The 20505-nt window shown below is 51.8% G+C and overlaps 1 protein-coding gene across 7 annotated transcripts in view; it reads left to right on the forward strand.

Moving 5' to 3' along the window:
• Positions 1-20505, forward strand: part of USP25 (ubiquitin specific peptidase 25) — a 177341-nt gene that overhangs the window by 131951 nt on the left and 24885 nt on the right. For all 7 annotated transcript variants that reach the window (XM_056797044.1, XM_056797046.1, XM_056797045.1 and 4 more), the window contains one exon: positions 15241-15419. In XM_056797044.1, coding sequence (XP_056653022.1) covers positions 15241-15419 — 179 coding nt within the window. The remainder of the gene's footprint in view (positions 1-15240; positions 15420-20505) is intronic.

The following is a 20505-nucleotide window of genomic DNA, read 5'->3' on the forward strand; positions in this document are numbered from 1 at the left end:
GGTAAAGCCACGTCTTCTGTTCCCCTTCTTCACTTTTCTGATCTTTTCCACGGCCAGCCATTGGGGTTTTTCTTACCTCCTCCTGTCCATGTAAAAGATAGGGAGAGAAGCATAGAACTGCGTGCGTCGATCACGCCCCAGAGCGCCTCTCATGAGTCCCAACCCCGCCTGCGGCCGTCGGCCGTTTTCAGTCTTCTGCGATCGTGGACCTTGCGCCAGTGTTCATTGGGACAGGATTGACGTCTAGCCCACGTTTTCCTTCTGGTCCGGCATACTCCACCTTGTCGAGCCTTTGGGACTGAAACGTCTCCCTCATCTCCTATGAGACAACAGCGTTCCCGTCATTCCTTCCCCACTTGGTGGACGTCCCCTTCATCTCCAGCTGTTTTGCCAACACAGGACGTGCCGCTCGGACTCTGAGAGTTTTTGTGTGCAGTTCAAGATTGCTTTCTCGATGGGTGAGCGCCTTGTCTGGCGCTCTGCCGCTCCCCCGGCCTTGTGGCCATGAGGAGGTTTGGATTTTTGTTCTTCTAAGTAGTGATCTGGAGCATTTGCTCTAGGCTCTGGGTGTCGACTGGCTTCTTTTTCCTTGGGCAATCCCTCTTCGTACGAGGGGCTGCTCTGAAGCCAGTTTCTGTATTACTGCTGTTTGATAGGCCGCAGCATGTCCAGGCCGCAGAGGGGAGGCCTTTGTGTAAACCGACCACCAGGCCATTGGCTTCCTTCCCTTCTTTATGCTGTGAGCCTAGTCTTTTCTGCTGATCCATTTATTTTTTTAAGCGGTACCGTACTGCACTGAAAATTACTCATCCTGCTGCTACGATTTTCTCTTTGCCTTTTCTAAAAGTCTTTATTTTCCCTTGAGATTTTGTAAAAAATCTCGGTTTTAGATATATACTTTTTATGATGTTAAAGAAATCTCTTTATTCCTATATCTTGTGAAAAAGCTTTCTCAGCATCTGTTGATAAAATCTCATGATTTTTGTTGTTTTTTATTAATGATTTCCATTTCCATTTTCTTAATAGGAAGCCAACTTTATATTCCTAGTATAAATACAAATTAGTAAAAGAACATGATAGGTGGTTGCCTCTTTGCTAATGTTTATTAAATTTTTAAAGTTTTGCTTCCCTCTTTTAAAATAAAGTTCTGATTTGCTTATTTTATTTTTAAATAGTTTTTTAAACCAGCTTTATTTATTAATTAAGTATTTTTGCTATCAAATTTATGAATCTCTTCCTTGATTTTTAGTATTTCTATTTTGATTTTTTCATTTGTTAGGATTTTTTTTGTTGAATCCCTAATTTGTTGAATTCTTTTTTCCTCTTTTTTGTTAATGAAAGTTTTTAAAGAGGCAGATTTTCTTTTTAGGATTGCTTTGTGTTATCTTTAATGAAATGATCATTCTATAGTTTGTTCTTTTTCTCACCTAATTTTTAGGTGAATCTTTATTCTCCGGCTAATTTTTAGTGCTTTTAGTGTTGTTTAACATAATTTTCATTAAAATGTGGTCTATAATGGATATATTTAATATTCTGCTTTTGTCCATTTGGTTAGATTTATTTAGGGCTGAAAGGAATACATTTAATTCACTTACTATTATCATTTTCTTCTCTTATTTCTTTAATTCATTTAGTTTTCTCCTTAAATTCTTTAGGAACTATTTGATTCAGTGCATGTGTTTTCATATGTGTGTATATTGAAAACATGTATTTATATTTGCACACGTTTTTAAAAACTCTTTCCATGGTTCCTCTCCAAGTTAGACCGTGGTTTATTTGTGACCAGCCCTTTTATTCCTCCCCTTCCCTTAATAAATGCTTGGAAAGGAGAGCATTATTAATTCCGTTCTTGTTGTTATGACCTCATTCATTCAGCTCTATATATGTATTATACCTTACACTGGATGCTGTGCAGTTCATTGTACAGATGGGTAAAATCCAAACCGATTTACAGCTATGTAGGTGTTGGAACGTAACTCATTTCCTGAGGCTCGCTGAAGGCATTTTTAGGACGCCAAATTCTCCTCCAGTGTGATAGCCGCCTCATTTTCTGCCGACATCATTTTGCGTGCTGCCTCTGTTTTCAAACGCATCGCTTGGAGAGCTTTAGCATCCATTACGGCGACATTCCCATAATGGTGTTCGCAGCCGTTCTCGCTGGGTCGTTGCGAACACCAATCTTTCGGTCATAAGGATCCGGATCCACTATGTATTCGTTAGATTCTCGAGGCTCTTTTGAGGTTCCTGTTTCTAGCACGAGGGTTTGTCCTGTCTTTGAGAGACAGAGAGCCTTCCGTGTCCCTTTAACCCCCAGTTGATGTCTTGTAGAGATTTGGTCGTCGTCATCGTCACCAATTCTCGTCTTGGTCTCGCCATTGTTGACGGTGTCTGGATAGAAAATCCGGAGACCGACCATTTTGCTGGGTTCCTTCTGACTTCATGTGCTCTCGATTGCTGTTCAGGAGAATCAAGTGACGCTTTTCCTCATTTAGTGACTATCAAGATGTCACCGGCAGTTCACCAGAAGTTTCAGAATAGCATCAGTAGCAGAGAGGACAGCAGGACGACGTGCACCTCATCCTCTTCTCGTAGCATTTCCAGTTTCTCTTGTTCCGTTTCTGAAAGCTTGTTATTCCGGATAGTTTGGAGGTTGCCTAGTTGCTGTAGCGTCATCCTTTAACTGCATTCTTCTTCCATTTTATGGACCAAAGCTCTGCCGATATGGTGCTCTACTTCCTTACCTTTGGACTTGGGATGCCCTCGCTGGTATTTTGGGTTTGAATCATCATGTCGGCATTAGTCGTCCGTTAATTAACAACAGGATAATGAACTTCGGGCATACAGTTCCAAGTTTCTGTGCCCCAGACTGAGCGGCACATTTACACTTTGCTTCTTTATGTAAGCTGCACCATTGGGTTCCTTAAGAATCATCTCACCTTCATTTCTGACAACGGCCTGACCCGCAATTATAGGAAGCAGCTCTCTTGGGTAAAGGCATCTACATGGCAACCATTTAGTCATGATGTAGGGGTTGAATTTGTGTGGCTCGCCCCGAAGAGTACATTTTGCTTCCCCTCTTGGTTAAAAGTCAAGACCTTTTTTAGGGTCCACTAAGAGATGAACCCCTTGGGCTTCTGCTTGACAGATCCCCACTATGTGCCAGGCTGCGTGCTGAGGTATATTCAGAGGTGGGAAGTGAAGTCTCCTTGTTCCAAAAGTCTTTCTATAAATGTTGAACTAGTTTTTGTGATAAGGAAATGTCCGTCTTTCTACCTCTACTGTAGGGTGATAAGCAAAGCGTTTTCATTAGGATTTTCTCACTCTCTTTGCATGCCATGAATTAAGCCAGTATTAGTCACTCCAAACATGTTCTTTCTATTGCCTTTGACATGAAGGTGCCACGACTAGTGTCCTGGCATGAAGAAACTTCCCTTTCTGATAGCCTCAGAGTCCGCCTCTTTTGTCTGGAGAAGTCCAACGTGGGCGATTTAAACTTGAAGCCTTTGGGCCTCTTCATCTTCCTTGGCATACATTAAGAATTTTGCTCCTATTGAGTACAAACCAAATCGTGATGCCATTAGAAAACAAGTTTCCACGGAACGAAGTCGTTGTGTATTTGCTCTTCGTTGGAGCCGTGTCAGTTTGCGTCTTCCACGTACATCAAATAGTAAATAGGGTTGATATTGTTTCCTCTTTGACTTGAAAGTCCTATTTAGGAAAACTATGGCGAGCCACCCTGGAAGATAGCCTGTTTTGCCTCGATTGTTCCTGGCATGTTGCTGACGGGATAGTTTAAAGAGAGAGCAGTTTCTCAGGGGGCATGAAATATCCTCTGGGATGTCCGTGTTTATTGGTTCGATGTCTTACCTTTTTTGTGATAAGTCAGAAAGACGACGGGAACGCTACAGTGCTCGGCAGCAATTGGCTCCATACGATTTGTTGGGGAGTTTTTACATACCCTTCCTGTTTTGCTTCTGTCTATTGATTTGTTTTTAGCAGACAAGCTGTGACTATCCAGTATGAGGTATCTCAAGAGGTAATCAATGGACATGCTGAGGGAGGCCACTCATTGTTCTTTTCCTTTGCTATGTGTGTAGCCCTTTTGATTGGTCGTTCATCAGAGAGGAAGCTGGTCACGCCCTTTGCTAAAGTTCAGCTGCCAGTGTGACACATTTGAGCCCAAAACTGGGGATTTCATTCAGACCCACCACTTGCCCGTTTGGCAGAAAAGCTAGTTTAGTTGCCTCCAGAGGTCTAACTTCTGTCATTCATTATCTTCAGCGTGCCATTTCCTGTTTGTTCCATCTTGTGCTTTCATTGCATTGGTCTTCTTTCAATCAGATAGATTACCAATTTCCACCTCTTCCTTCCGGGCCTCTTCTCGTTTCTTCGCCTCTGAAGCCTCTCCACTATCATTTCTCATTACTTTTGCATTCTCTTCGCTCCCCTCTGCTGGCCTTGGCCATTTGACTCTCACTTGCATGCTCTGATTAAGAATATCGGCAATTTCTGACCTTCGTTTATTTTCCGGATTCCGTTTCACACGCTCTCTTCGTTGTCTTTGATCGGACAATGGGATGCCCGTTTCCTGCCATGCTACTACGTGGAATGGCTAGACACTGGCATCCTCCACTGTCTTTGCAAAGCGTTCAAGTCGCCTTTCCCTGGGTGTCATTAGGAGTTTTCCTGACTTTGGCTCCTTTGCCCCCATCCTCCTTCCCCTGGAACATACAGTAGCACGTCCCGTCAGACATTCCCGGAGCACGTGTTCGTGATGGATAGAGCAGCGGTCAGTGCCAGCTTTAGAAAGGACTTGGCTTGGCCAGAGCTGCCTCCTTGGGATCCCCGTCATCACCCTTACCGAGGGCTCTTCCGAGTCCGCCCGTCTTTGCAGAGTCACGAGAGACGGCCAGCCTGACCCCCACCATCTTTTCCAGTGACTTGCATTAAGTGTAGCTTGTAATGCCTTCGGCTTCTTGCACTTTCCCTCTCCAGGTCTGAGTAACTCCTCCATTTCCGCTTTTATTTCGTCTAATCTGGGTTTAGGAATGAAGTTATTTCTTACGATTGCCATGCACTGATCCGCAGTAAGTTCTTGTGTAACTTGGAGCCGAGGAGGTCGTTGGCCCAAAGCAGAATGAAGTCCTTGCCTCTCGCGGGTAAGCTCTGTTTCTCATTTTGTTACCATGTAGTTCTCGCGCGCAGTAGAGCCCTGCCTGCGCGCTCCTGCCACGCCACTCCCGTCACCGGGCCTCTGGCAGGGGGCGTGTCCGTGCGGAGCCCAGAGGAGGACGAGCACCTGCTGTTCTGCCGCTCTCCATGTTAGTCAGCCTAACCGTGGCTGGCTGCAGCCCCATCTAGGGCTTGGACACGTTGTATCCGTGGCGCTGCCGAGTTCCTGCCAGGCTCTGCCGTCGGCCATCTCAGGACACACGAAGTGGTGCTTCGGAGCATCACCCCGTCTAGTGGCTGACGGCTCCCCCTCCCCCCCTGCTCTTTCTCTCGGCACCTTGTGCTCTTGGGGGGCGGGGGGGGGAGCCTTTTTAACTTACTATTCAGTCAACCAGCATGAATTCATGGAACGATCACTTCGAGAGCCCCCGGGATGGGGGGAAATCGTGTGTGAGAAGATTCACGGAGAGGTTCGCTGCTCGAGGCGCCCAGAAAGGCCTTCTGTCTGGAAGGAAGGGAAGGAGCAGGCGCCAACGCATGGAAATGAGTGCCTGGAAGTAAAGGAAAAGAAAAAGTCAGGGGTGGTTTAAGCCCTACCAGAAGAACGCGGTGTCTCAGCTCCAAGGCGGAAGAGCGGTGAGGGCTCGGCAAGGGGGGTTCAGTGACTTGTCCAGGGTCACCCCGCTGGGCAGGGTCTGAGGCCACATTTGAACCCAAGACCTCCTGTCTCTAGGCCGGGCCCCGGAGGCCAACTTTCGAAGAGCTTTAGATACCAAACAGCGTCATGAGTTTTATCCTCGAGCTGATGGAGAGCCACTGAGCAAGGGATACAGGGCGGTTGTTGTGCTCAGCCGAGTGAGAAACAGAGGGTGGAGCGTGAGCAGGAAAGGAGCCTGTCCAAGAGCTGTTGGGAGAGTTACAGGGTCTGGTGGCCGAGTGAGAGGGAGGCGCCGAGGCTGGGGCTGCCGACCATAAACAGGCAGCGGCCGGGTGTCAGCTTTCTCTTGGTGTCCACCGAGGGGGGAGGAGCTCTGCTGTGGACGCGGTGACGTTCCTGTAGGGGATTCCTGTTCACGTGCCCGATGTGGGCCTGGAGCTCGAGAAGGAGACGAGGCTCGTCGGGATTCCTCTGCTTAGAGACGATCCTGCAGAAGGAGCACGGAAGAGCCCAAGGCCGGCATCCTGCGGGCTTGGAATCCGTGCCTCACCGAGGGATCCCCCGAGGGCAGCTCCGGCCCTGGGCAGAGATAGCTGGCAGCACGTGCCCGGCCTTTCCTGTTCCCACACGGCTGTCATTTCTTCTGTTGGGTGGGTCGTGTGAAGCCATGTTTGATAGAGTAAAATATGAAAGCGTTAGTTTCGTGTGCTTTTACATGACTTGCTCTCTTGGGGCAGCTCCGGAGCGTCTCTCCTTCTGGTCATGCTCCAGTTCCAGGATAGCTTTCTGGGCACGCTCTCCAGCTACTCTGAGGGGCCGGCCATTTCCTGTCCGTCCCCAAAGGCTGCTCTTGGGGTGCTGAAGGCGTGTCCACTCCCACATGCTTGTCAATGACTCCATCGGGAGTTCTCTTGGCAGAGACGCTCAGGCGATTTGCCATTTCTTTTTCCTGCTCACGTGACAGACCGGAGCTGAGGTAACCAGGTCGAAGCGACGTGCCTAAGCTCACACGATGTGGACCCAGGAAAACGAGTCTTCCCGGCCCAGGCCCAGCACTCCCCCTTGGACCACCCAGCTCGCTGCTAAAACTCCAGGCCGTTCCGTGGTGAATCTTCTAAATTCCGCACTGACTTGTGTGCTTGCGTGTTCTTGTCCGATACGCCCCGATTGTTGTCCAGAGCGCTGACAGGCCATGACGCAGCGTGAGGGCAGTCGCTCGGTGACGGGATCGATGGTGCAGTCTGTCGCCTCCTGCTCAGAGGTGTCGCTTCCTAGCTCGGAAATGGTGCTCGCGGCGGGTGATGATCAGGTGTCATTTTCCTCCAACAGTTCGAGGCGGGAGTGTTGCTGGGTGGCCACTGGCTGCTTTCAGGCAGGGGCGCGTCTGCTTCCTGTCACGATGTGTCACGATTCATCCCGCTCGTGTTCGGCTCCGGCCCTCGGGTCACGGCTTGCCTTTGATTGGAGGCGGGTTTTGGCGGCTTCCGGGCACACGTTAGGCAGTCGCTCTGCTGTCCTCCAGCCCTCCAGAGTCCTCCTTCCCCAGCGCGTCCCAACGCCTAGTTCAGTTCTCCCTTTCAGCCTTCAGCTAGCTCGGCTCACGCTGCTGCTGTTGCCCCTTTGGGTGCCATTCTGAGGCGGCCGGATGCACGGCCTGAGAGCAGGAACCGCAGGACACGTGACCAATCCGACTGTGTGTGTCAGGCGTTACTACGGCTTGGGCCGCCTGTTCTAAAAGCACTTGTGTCGATTCACGCGCTCAGCACGCTCGTGGGTCATGTCCATCCGCGCTGAGCCCGGAGTGACTAGATTTGGCCCATTGCCCCGATTCAGAGTGTGTGTCCGTCCTGCCGAGCCTCGACTCGAAGGCCAGAGGCGGCTGCCATCCCCTCCGTGTCTGCCCTGGATGCCTCTAGCGGGGGCCCAGGACACGCTTAGCAATGGGCTTCGTCTGTTGGACAGCCCGTGACGCAGACGCGCCCGGAAGCCTTCGCGCTTTCTCTGCGCCCATTCAGCGCTCTACGCGCGTCCAGCTCAAGCGCGCTTTGGTACTCTGGATGAAGGATTAGGGAGGGCGAAGGGACGCCCTGTTCCGCCTGGTAAGGGATCTCTGCTGATCGCCCGGCAGGTGGACTTCCCCCAGCGATGCGGGGGCCGGGGGGGGTGCTGGTGGTTATCGGCCTCCGCTGGAACGTCTCGGATCAGGCTGCTGCTGTTCAAGAAGAAGACTGGCCAAGGTCTTTCCTGTTAGTTCTTGGGCACGTGTCAGGCGTCGGGGGCGCGAGGCATCCCGGGAGACTCCTTACTTCTTTTTGCCTCAGTTTCCCCCTCTGTCAAGTGAAGCTTATCCCAGCACCCTCTTCCCAGGGCGGTGGTGAGGACAAGAAGGGAGTGATGTAAACGGGAGCTTGTAGTGGAGCCCGTAGTTGGGAGTCCTCCCTCCGGGTTTACCCTCCAGTCTCCTCCGCCTTCACTCACGTTCCCGGGCCGCTGAGTACCTGCCGCCTCCCTCTGCTCCCCTTCGCCCCTCCCCACCTTTTAAGCTCCCCGGCCGGGTGCAGGACGCTCTTCAGGACCTGTTTTGGGGGTAGAGAGCGCCGTGCTCTCGCGTCATCTCTCGCACGTCATCGTTCACCGGCCTCCCTCCGGGTAGTCCTGTGCTGCCGTTTGGCTTCCTCGACCCTTCAGCCGCGGCGAGCTTTTGTTTTTCAGTGAAGGCAGCTTGGACTGGGGGCGGGCGGGGGCTGCCGCCCCACGGAAGACTAGAGATTCCTGTCCTGCCTCTGTAAGACAGTGTTGCTCAGGGTTGGACCGCTCGCCTCATTCTCCGGCGTCCTCACCTTCGTGACCCGTGACGACGCACGAAATGTGGCTTTCTTGGCTTTTCACTTTCCTCCTTCCTTCCTCTACGCTTTGGCTTTTCCTTGTTTTCCTCCTTCCTTCCTCTACGTTTTGGCTTTTCACTTTTTGCACCCTTGGGTGTTTGGTGGCTGCTGTGCTGTAGTCAAACGCTATTGGGGGGTGTTTCATCTTCTGTGGTCACACCCAGAGCAAAGTCAGCCCTGCTCCGTGGTGTAGCTCCCAGCCTCCTCGTCTCTCCTGGGCGTCTGCGCGGTGCCGACCTCGCGCTCCTCCTCGTCAGCGTCCTCCAACTGTGGTGGCCTCGCGCTCCTCCTCATCAGTGTCCTCCGGCCGTACCGGCCTCGCGCTCCTCCTCATCAGTGTCCTCCGGCCGTACCGGCCTCGCGCTCCTCCTCGTCAGCGTCTGTCCAGCCGTGGTGGCCTCGCGCTCCTCCTCGTCAGTGTCCTCCGGCCGTACCAGCCTCGCGCTCCTCCTCGTCAGCGTCTGGCCGTGGCAGCCTCGCGCTCCTCCTCGTCAGCGTCCTCCAACTGTGGTGGCCTCGCGCTCCTCCTCGTCAGCGTCTGTCCAGCCGTGGCGGCCTCGCGCTCCTCCTCGTCAGTGTCCTCCGGCCGTACCAGCCTCGCACTCCTCCTCGTCAGCGTCTGTCCAGCCGTGGCGGCCTCGCGCTCCTCCTCGTCAGTGTCCTCCGGCCGTACCAGCCTCGCGCTCCTCCTCGTCAGTGTCCTCCGGCCGTACCAGCCTCGCACTCCTCCTCGTCAGTGTCCTCCGGCCGTACCAGCCTCGCGCTCCTCCTCGTCAGTGTCCTCCGGCCGTACCGGCCTCGCGCTCCTCCTCGTCAGTGTCCTCCGGCCGTACCGGCCTCGCGCTCCTCCTCGTCAGTGTCCTCCGGCCGTACCAGCCTCGCACTCCTCCTCGTCAGTGTCCTCCGGCCGTACCAGCCTCGCACTCCTCCTCGTCAGCGTCTGTCCAGCCGTGGCGGCCTCGCGCTCCTCCTCGTCAGTGTCCTCCGGCCGTACCAGCCTCGCACTCCTCCTCGTCAGCGTCTGTCCAGCCGTGGCGGCCTCGCACTCCTCCTCGTCAGTGTCCTCCGGCCGTACCAGCCTCGCACTCCTCCTCGTCAGCGTCTGTCCAGCCGTGGCGGCCTCGCGCTCCTCCTCGTCAGTGTCCTCCGGCCGTACCAGCCTCGCGCTCCTCCTCGTCAGCGTCTGGCCGTGGCAGCCTCGCACTCCTCCTCGTCAGCGTCTGTCCAGCCGTGGCGGCCTCGCGCTCCTCCTCGTCAGTGTCCTCCGGCCGTACCAGCCTCGCGCTCCTCCTCGTCAGCGTCTGGCCGTGGCAGCCTCGCGCTCCTCCTCGTCAGCGTCCTCCAACTGTGGTGGCCTCGCGCTCCTCCTCGTCAGCGTCTGTCCAGCCGTGGCGGCCTCGCGCTCCTCCTCGTCAGTGTCCTCCGGCCGTACCAGCCTCGCACTCCTCCTCGTCAGTGTCCTCCGGCCGTACCAGCCTCGCGCTCCTCCTCGTCAGCGTCTGTCCAGCCGTGGCAGCCTCGCGCTCCTCCTCGTCAGCGTCCTCCAACCGTGGCGGCCTCATGCTCTTCCTCGTCAGCGTCCGGCCCTGCCGGCCTCGCACTTCTTCCTTCCTGGGCCTCCATCTCGCCACTCCACGCCGTGGGAACCACCGTACAGTCCTCTCTCAGCACGGAGGGGGGGGGGGGGAGGGAGCGTGTCGGAGGTCTTCGCCCTCCCCAGTCTGACAAGTGGGCCAACATGGCCGCTCTCGTTGCAGCCATCTTTAGGGAGGGGCTGGGATCGGCCGTCTTCTCTGGCTGGAAATTCCAGGCCACAGTCAGGACGGAGCTCATCCTGTTGAAGTGAGTCGGTGTTTCCGGTCTCTCTCCAGGAAGTGAGAAGGGCCCAGAGAAAGGCGCTTGGCTGGCGCCTTCTCGCAGGCTTCACCGCACGCTCCCCGGGGATCTCCTAGCACACGCGGCGCCTTCCCGATTGCTCCTCATGTTCCACGCCTGCCGTAGGAGACAGAAGGTGGAGACGTCCCAGACAGCCTGAACATTCTCTTACTCGCTCGCTCGTCGCCTCCTCCAGAAGGGCCTCCAGATTGACCACACTCGCATTCAGGGCCTACCGTGGAAAACGCCAAGTCGGTGAGGATGTTTCCAAATCAGCCGAGCGCCCTGAGGAGGCCCTTCGACTCGAGCCCGAGCCGTAAGCTGTCCGGGGAGGAGCCCCGCGTCCGAGGCAGAGAAGAGCCTGCAGAGACCAGAAGGGAGGGGAGGGCGGCCTGAGTGTCCTGACGAGCCCCTCATCAGAGGCTGGAGGGAGCCCTCGGGAGGGGCTGGTGTCTGAAGGGAGCCAGCGATGCTCCTGGGCTGAGAGAGAGGGCCAAGAGGCCGGCGCGCCCTGCGGAGCGCGGAGAGCGCCTCAGGCAGCCTTGGCCGGCACTCGTCGGTCCCCCCGTCGCCCCCTAACGGCGGGTGGCGGATCAGGCCGGCGAGTTCTCCCCGAAAGGAGCCCGGTGGGGGTAGAGATGGAGCGGCGTCGGGGGAGAAGCTACCGATGGCGGCGGCGAGAGGCCGAGGGGGCGTCCGTGCCGGACACGCGCTGGCCCCGTTCCAGGGGCTCGCAGACACGGGGCCAGCCTGGCCCTGGTCACAACTACAACAGCGCCAGGAAGGTGCCAGCTGCAGGAAGCTCCCTCCGCCCCGGAGGCCTTTGCGGTCGGTGGCGCGCTCACGGCGAGGGAGAGCGCTCTTGCTCCTTTCTGCGCACGTGCCGGAATACCAGACCGGCGGTGCTGCTGCTCCTGCGGCACCCAAAGGAAAAGGCCCTGTTCTGGCGTAAAGCGGCGAGAAAAGGGTTTTGTCCGTTTTCCAGAATAGATGCGTTTTACGCCGCCTCTTTGGGGGGTTTGTCTGCTGCGTAACGTGTAAGTCGTTCATTGAAGGATTTCATTTATCGGCGATTAAGTAGGTTCTCTAGAAGGACATCAGAACTGCGTCATGGTGGGGGTTGTAAGCGCGCTCGATGGCCGTCCCTGGTGGCCCTCCGTCGATGGCGGACGGAGTACGGTGGGAGCCAGGATGGATGCGCGTTTCTCGCGGCGATCCAAAACAGACACCGGCTTCCGGCCTGATGCCAGCCCACAGTAAGTGTCTGATCGGGCTGTCGTGGCGTGTTGGCCGTGTCATTCCTCGGTCACCTGGGCCGTGAGCACGAGGGAGCCCCCGTTGGGGTCGTCCTGCCAGAGAAGAAAGCGGACCAGAACAGCCGCCATTTTCATCACGTCAAATAAGGTGAAGCCCCGAGAGAGCCGTTTGTCCAGGAGCTCTGTTGGTCTGTCTGCCTGCCCTTCTCGGAGCACGTCTGCGACGCCGCTTCCCCAGCTGGACTGACAGCTTCTGGTCTGCGGTTAGAAAAGGGGTCAGACACGTTTCCGGGGGGCGATAAGGAGTCTGTCTGCGTGCCGAGCGGCCAAGTGGCCCGTCAGTGTGACGTGCCTTGTACAGGTGCCGGGAGCCTGGTTCAGGGGAGCACAAGACCCTCTGGAGACAACTCGGTTACCTTCCAATGGTCTGTTCTTAACGTCAGACTTCACCCGAAAGGGTACTGAGGTTCAAGCAGAAGGCGGCTTGGTGGCTTCCATCCTGGTTAAGCTAAAGCAGTGATGGCGAACTTATGGCACGGAGCACAGAGCGCTCTTTGTGGGCATGCAGGCCGCCCTCCCCCAACTCTGGCCCCGGAGTTCATTACTAGAAAGACAGGGGGGCTCGTGTGGAACTGCCCCCTTCTCCCTCTCCACCAGGCCTGATGACGCTTTTTATATCCTCATGCCCTCTGCCCAGCAGCCAAGGGGAGCTCGCAGGTTACAGAGCTGGGAGAGAGCAGAGGCCATTCCCCTCCCTCTCATCACCTGCCCCTCTGCCCAGCCGGAACGCTTCCTTCCTCCCTTCCCTGTCTGGGGTAGGGGCGGAGCACAGAATGGCCCACAGACCCTGGTAGGAGTCTGGCACAGCCCTTGGACTAGGGGGTGGGGGCAGGGCATGGCCCCCCATCCCTGACCTAGGGAAGGAACTCTGCAGATACCAAGGAAGGGGGGCCCCACCAGATCAGCAGGACGCTGCTGGTGGCCTGTCCTGACAGTGAGCGAATCCGCTCTGTGAATGGCACGTGGAGGAGGCTGCCAAGACCATCACGGGAGACCCGAGGCCAGAACTTGTCTGACAGCGGTCACCTGGGGACAGGCCATTCCAGTCTGTCTCACGGCTAGACATTCTTGGCAGTGCAGTCGGGACAGCTCGCAGGGCTGCGAGCCACCCAAGGGACCCTGGTCCCCGGCTGAGCCCCCATCCCTCATCCGCCCTGCGAGGGCTCTTGCTTGGGCTTCACTCTGCCAGCGGATGCTCACCCTGCAGACCTCAGGAGTGCCCCCTCCCCCCCCCCCCCCACCGCCGCACCACTGATTCCAGCTCGAATTCTGTGTGCGGCGCCACGGGGACCTCGTGTGTGTGTGTGTGTGTGTGTGTGTGTGTGTGTGTGTGTGTGTGTGTGTGTGTAAACGGAAGCGACCCGCACTTCTTCGCCGAGGCTGAATCTGTCCCCCAGACTCGTCTGGCCACACGTCTCCTTGGATTTCCTGTGCGTCTTGTGCCCAGCACCCCATTGAAGAATGGCGGCCCTGCCTCACAGACCTTACGGGTGCAGCGACTCTCCTGGTAGAGCAGGAGCTCTCTGAGAGGAGGCACTCCTGGACTAAGCACATGCCGGCACACAGGCCGCGTGTTGTGCTTCCTTCACTCATGGGTGAGATACAGCAGCTCACGTGGCGGGGAAAGTCGGGCACGCTCAGTGCATTTGGATGGCAGAGTGGAACGTCCAGGCCAAAAGGGAAGGACCGAGGCGGCCTTCAGAGCCCAGGGACGAGGCCGGGCTCAGAAGGCTCCGGGAACTTCCACAGAGAAGCCTTTGGGGCAGCCGAGACCGATCCGGCCCGAGGAGAGACCATCCAGTGTGTGATTGTGGTGTCAAGAGGTGGCCAGAAGTGTTGGGGAAGTCAGCCATCAGCCATTGGGCCGAATGACTGTCAGGAGCACAATCTTGTGTGACAGCGAGGAGGGTTGTGAGGACTGCCTGAAGGCAGTGCAGAGCCTGGTGCAGGAGGCAGCGCAGAGTGCAGAGCCTGGTCCAGGAGGCGGCGCAGAGCGCAGAGCCTGGTCCAGGGGTGGTGCAGGGCCTGGTCCAGGGGGTGGCGCAGAGTCTCTCTTCTCATTCTCCTCAGGCAACCCTCACCCACCTGGCCTGAAGGCCCTTCCCCGTTCTGGCCTGGCCTCGTCCCTGTTCCTAGACATTCTGGTTCAGGGAGGCCTCCTACGTCCTTGTGAACTGGCACAAGCACGTGAGCTGGCCAACTCCGTGTCTGCGCCGCTGAGCAGCCTTACTTGGGGCTTGGGAGTCGCAGGCTTGCCGCTCTGGAGATGGAGCGAGGCCTGAGAGCTCGTTGCGCGCGATCGGGGGCAGGGGGTGGACTTGAACCCAGACCCTCCGTCTCCAAGTACAGCGCCACACGGCCCCATGGCGTCCTTGCCGATTCTATTAGAGTGATAGAGACGGTGTGTCAGAGCTGTTTATTAGTTAATTTTCACCTCTTCATCAGCGATTTCGAGCCGTTTTTCAGAGAATTGTCGGTGTTTTTTCTTAAAAAAGCCCTTCGGCCTCTCGTCTATTAGAAATGAGCTCCTCGATCCTGAGCCTCACGAGGAGTGTCTAGATGGTGGCTGTCGGGCTTTGCTTTGGGGAAAAGAAGGCAAAGCAGCCACCGCGCCTTAGAGACTTAGCGGTGCTCCGGGCGCCGGGGAAGCCGCGCAGGACAAGGCAGCAGGAAGCTGCTCTCCAGCCGCGGGCCCTGTCCGGGGAGAAGGAGCGTCGGGAGCAGGAGGAGCGTCCCTGGTGGAGCGAGGACGCGGCCGGGAGGCGCTGACGTGGCGCGCTGAGCTGCTGGGCCAGCCGTGTCGCGGAAGGTGCCCAGACGGATGTGAGCTTGTGCGAGCCTCTGTTCCCCTTAGAGCCTTCTGGACGCCGCTGCTCGTTACGGCGCACGCCGGGGACCGTGCCGGGCATCTTGCCAGCGGTTCTGCGTGAGGCCCGCCTCCCCTTTGCCCCCGGACGAGGGTCAGAGCGGGCGTCCCCTCCTACGCTGGTCTCTGCTGCGCCGGGCCTAGACGGGGTCGCGCCCCGCGCAGGCGTCTTTCTTACGTGGTCGTAAATAAGGCGCCGAAATGTCAGAAACGCTCTTTCCCTTTAGCCGCCTGCGTCCGCGACGGCCACTCGTGGCTTTGCTGTCTTTTAAAACGAGACGCTGCGTAGAGCCGGGCCGTGTCCAGGACGCTGTTCACGCAGAGCAGACCGAGACCCGAGAAGCGGCTTCGAGAGGGCCGGGTCGGGCCCTCCAGAAAGCGTAGACCTAGTTGTAGAGGGCGCCGGTGCTTAGGAGGCCGTGTTTGACTCTAATGACTACAACGGACGTTTCCTTGGTGATTTTTTAGGCCATCAAACTGGAGTACGCCCGGCTCCTGAAGCTGGCTCAGGAGGACGCGCCCCCGGAGCGAGACTACCGCCTGCAGCACGCCGTGGTCTATTTCATCCAGAACCAATCGCCCAAGAGAATCATTGAGAGGACCTTGTTGGAACAGTTTGGAAACCGCACTTTGAGTTTTGACGAACGGTAACTAAGAGCTCCACGCACTGACCCCTTTTTCTCGTTTTCTAGCGGTTCCTGGCGCGGCGTCTCGAGGTCCTCTTCAGCACAAGCCTGTCGCCTGGGCTTTGTGCGCCTTTTCTAAAGTTGTCATTCAGATAGCTGATAGGGGTGCTGCAGGCTTCAGTCCCATTCCAGACCGTCCAAAGGCGAAGCTAGCGAAGGTCCTCACTATCTCCTGCTTAAGAACTTTGGAACTGGTCGCAAGGACGTGCGTGCCTCATAGCAGAGCTCTATTATTGCTCAGATGGTCCAAGTACCGTTTTACACAAAATTATAGCGCGAGAAAATGAGTCCTGGAGTCCCGTAGAAGCCCTAGTTCAACTTACACGATGCAGAGCGGACGGTCAGCTCTTCCTCTCGCTCCTTCCCGTCCTCTCGTATTGAAATTTCCTACAGATGGAAATAGGAAGGGGAAAAATGCCGAGAAATAGCTCTCGCGTGATCAAGGAGTTGATAGATGGATGGATGGATGTCTGCATCTGCGTCCATTTATCGACACACGTATTTGTATTTCTGCAGATGCGTGTTTAAGGGATTCTAAAAGTCAGTAAGCGCTAATGCATGTGTATGTGCCTGGCAGCCACGTAGCATAGTAAGTAGAGGCTGGACTTGTCAGGAGCAGAGGTCTGAGTTTGAGTTCCAGCTCAGATACTTATTTTCTGCGAGGCCTTCATCAGATCACTTATGCTCTTTCAATCGTTATAAAAATAGTACTTGTTATAGTCTGTTGTGGTCATCAAATATTTTATTTATTGAGAGAGCCCAGATGAGTGGGGAAAAATGATGATGACAGAAGCCAACGAACCACCACTGGCTGTAGTAAAGTATGTGTAGAGTATTAAATGGAAGGACTTCTCTTTGAGCAAGTAAATGGATTATGTTTTTATCATTGACCTACCTTAATCGCCACAGTATTTTTTCTTACAAAGTTGGAAATCAATCATTGTTCTATCAGCTTCCTGTTTAGTGGAGGGTTGGTTGTTTTGTTTATAAGCAACAATCCAGACGAGATTGTGGTTTAAAACTGTCCTTCTTTTTATTCAAATGCTATGAATATTTTTAGTTTCTTCTCTGGAAACAAAACTGGCTGTCACTTTCACTTGAAGGGATAAAAGGAAATTTTGGTTGAGTCTTCATCGACTCTCAGTTGGAAAGGATGTTGTCGGCATTCTGTTCAGGCATGTCCTACCCTTCGTGATACCATGAATCACATCGTGCTCCACTGTCTTGAAGACTGCCCGAGTTTGTGTTCATTGTTTTCCTGACATCATCTGTCCATCACAACCTCTGCTTGTCCTTCTCCTTCTATCTTTAATCTTCCTTATCATCAGGGCCTTTTTCATCGAGTCCCGGCTTCTCAATATGTGGCCAAAGAAAATGTATGCCTCAGCTTCAGTATTTGGCTTTCTAGTGAATAGTCTGCATTGATTTCTTTAAGTGTTGACTAATCTGATTTTGATCAGTCTTCTCTGGCACTACAATTTGAATTCTTTAAGTTTGTCGTGCTCAGCTTGCCTTATAGTCAAACTCCTGCAGCCATATGTTGCTCCTGGAAAAAGCCCTAACTTGGGCTATGTTGGATCTTTGTCAGCAAGGTGGTGTCTGCTTTCTAGTATCCTGTTCCTATTTGCTCTCTATTTCCATCCAAGCAGCAAGTGTCTTTTAACTTGATGGCTGAAACTGGCTATCTGTAAGCCCAAGAATGTAAAATCTGGTACTGCTCCCGTTGCTCCTCCCTCACATTACTACATAGATTGCCCACACACTGATAAGGGCAACCAAGTCCATTTTTTAGACAGGTTCATTGTTGTGAAGTTCCTCATATTGAGTTAAAATTCCTATTATTTCCACTAATTAGTCTTCGATTTACTTTCTGGAACATTAAGATCAATACAGAAACTCTTCAATCTTCAAATTTACATATTTGCAGATAGCCATCTTTCCTGCATATAAACTGACGCCCTCATATAATATGGTTTACCACACCAACAGAATGATAGTTCATGTCAAAAAAAAATTGAGGTTCTAAGAACAGAATTCATCCCAAGTTTAGTATTAATCAGATATGTGATTTCTGCCATGACAAGCATTTGAAATAAGAAAGCTTCCCTGGACATGATACTAGAGTGGAAAGAGCATCACATTTAGAATTAGTATCTAGGCTTCAATCCTGGTTTTACTACTTTAATTGTATGTGACCTTGGGCAAACCATATAAACTCTACCCTCTTTGGGTTTCATTTTCCTCTTCCATAAAACAAGGAGGTTAGCACTCTTTGTGGTGGCAAATATTGGAAAATAAGGGGCTGCCCTTCCATTGGAGAATGGCTGAACAAACTGTGGTATATGTTGGTGATGGAATACTCTTGTGCTCAGAGGAATAATGAACTGGAGGGATTCCACGTGAACTGGGACAACCTCCAGGAACTGATGCAGAGTGAAAGGAGCAGAACCAGGAGAACACTGTACATAGAGACAGATACATTGTAGCACGATAAAATGTAACTGACTTCTGTACTAGCAGCTCGGAGGAACTTAGGAGAAAGAACACTATCCACATTCAGAGAAAGAACTGTGGGAGTAGAAACCCAGGAGAAAAAGCATTTCCTTGACCACATGATTCTATAAGGACATGATTAGGGATATAGACTCTAAATGATCACCCTACTGTAAATATTAATAATTTGGAAATGGGTCTTGACCAATGATACATATAAAGTACAGTGAAATTGCTCATTGGCTATGGGGAGGAGGGGAGAGAGAATATGAATCATGTAACATGAGGGAAAAATTCTAAATTAAATAAATAAAATTTTAAAAATAAAAAACCAGGGGGGTTATACTTTGAGATTTTTTAGATCTTTTAGATTCAAGACTCCAGCTCTAAATCTACGAACCTATAATCAGAGTTTTTGCTTGTCAGTGTTACTTTTACAATGTGCTGAGAACAGAAGACAATATTCCATATGTGGTCTGATCAGCACAAAGTTTAGTGGGACTATTTCTATTCATATGAAGATCATAATTGCATGACTTTTTTAGCATCCATGTTATACGATTGACTAATATTGAACTTGGAATTAAATTGGAACCTCTTCAGTTTGGTTTTTTACATCAGCTTTCATTTTGCCCCTTCTCTTCATTTGTACCTTAACTTGCACAATGAATTTTTAGAATCTAAATGAAACCTTTTACAACTGTCCCCTTAAAATTTCATTTTATTAGTTTAGACCTCCTTTCAGGAGAACTTCAATCAATGAATAAACAGTCATTAAGTGACCATGGATGTTCGCCTGAATAAAATAACAGCCCAGCTCCACATCCCTACTTCAAGAAAACTCGTGACCAAGAATCATGATAAGAAACGGAGATGACTACTAGCTCTTCCAAGCTGCATATATGTCATTCAGAATAGAAAATGGGCATGAGACATAGCAGAAGGAGTCCCACCTGGGGGGGGGGGGGGGGGAATTGACTGCACTGACTTTATAGAAGTGAACTGAGAGTCTTAGAACTCAGATGGGCTTCTGAGGTGCCTAACCCTTTAGAGATAACATAGAAGGCCATGAGATGTGAACAAGATGGCTACACAATCTAGACAGAAAGGGGAGATATCATAAGCAAATTAAAAGAACAGGGAACATATTATCTATTAGATTTATGGATAGGAGAAGAATTTATGAATGAACAAGAGGTAGACAGTCTTGTGATACATAAAATAGATAATTTTGATTGTTAAATTTTAAAGGTTTTGAATCGGTATAACTAAGGCAGAAAATTGGAGGAAAAAATTTATGGGCAGTTTCTCAGGTTTCCTATCTAAAGTATGTAGAGCACTTTGTCAAATTTATAAGAATATGATCCATTCCCCAATTGGTAAATGGTCAAAAAATATGAACAGAGAGTTTTGAGATAAAGAAATCAAAGCTATATATAACTACATAAAAATATTCTAAATCATTATCAATTAGAGAAATTCAATTTAAAACAACTAAGATTTCATTTCATGCCAAACAAAATGGCTAAAATTATAAAATGGCAGAAGTTGGAGAGAATATGGAAAAATGGGGCCACTAATACACTGTTAGTGGAACTGTGACCTGATCTAAATATTTTGAAGAGTAGTTTGGAATTAGGTCCAAAGGAAGATAAAACCATGTATATATACCCTTTGATCCAGCAATACCACTATTAGGTTATATGTTTAAAGTGATCCGGGAAAAAGGAAAAGAACCTCTATGTTGTAAAATATTTATAGCAGCTCTCTTTGTCATGGCAAAAGAATTGGAAATTGAAGGGAGGCCCATCAGTTGGGGAATGGATAAACAAGTTAAACATTATTTTGATGAAATATTACTTTTTTTAAACATAGGAAGGTTACATGAAATTAATTTTTTAACCCTTTCTGTTTTAGTAACAACTCTTAAGAAAGAAGGGCAATAATAGCTAGGCAAATAGATCAAGCATTTTCCTTACTATTCACACTGTGGGTATTTTTATTTATATTGGCATCTAAGTGACCATACATATTATTCTTGACCCTTTTTCTGATTCTTTAGCCTTATGAAGTCATATATATATCTCCTCCTACTCTGTTATATTTCCCTTCCCTGTCATGTCTGATAACATCCATTATATACTTGGGTCAAAAGTATATGTAGGAATTTTCACAACTTTTTCAGCTTAAATTCTGCCTGATCAGAGCAACAGGTATTCAATTAAACGTAGTCTCCACAACCTGGGTCTATCTCTGGGCAGGTACCCATCATTTTTGTCAGAGAAACCTTACTGATGAACTTAGAAAAAGGAATACACCGACAGAAGCAAGGGCAAGTCACTGAATGAATACAAAAGCATGTCAAGACTCAACAAAAATATCATTAGGACTGCAGTTGTGCTAAATCTCTGAATGGAGGTCTCTGCAACCAAAATTCACCTGGGCAGAGATCCAGGTTGATGAACAGCGAATCCCTGCTATGGGAGGAAGCTGAGATACTTTGCAATTCATCCCTCAAAAGCCCACAATAAGAGGGGAAGGAGTCCAAAAATAA

Source organism: Monodelphis domestica, chromosome 4, assembly GCF_027887165.1.
Source record: "Monodelphis domestica isolate mMonDom1 chromosome 4, mMonDom1.pri, whole genome shotgun sequence".
NCBI classification, from domain to species: domain Eukaryota; kingdom Metazoa; phylum Chordata; class Mammalia; order Didelphimorphia; family Didelphidae; genus Monodelphis; species Monodelphis domestica.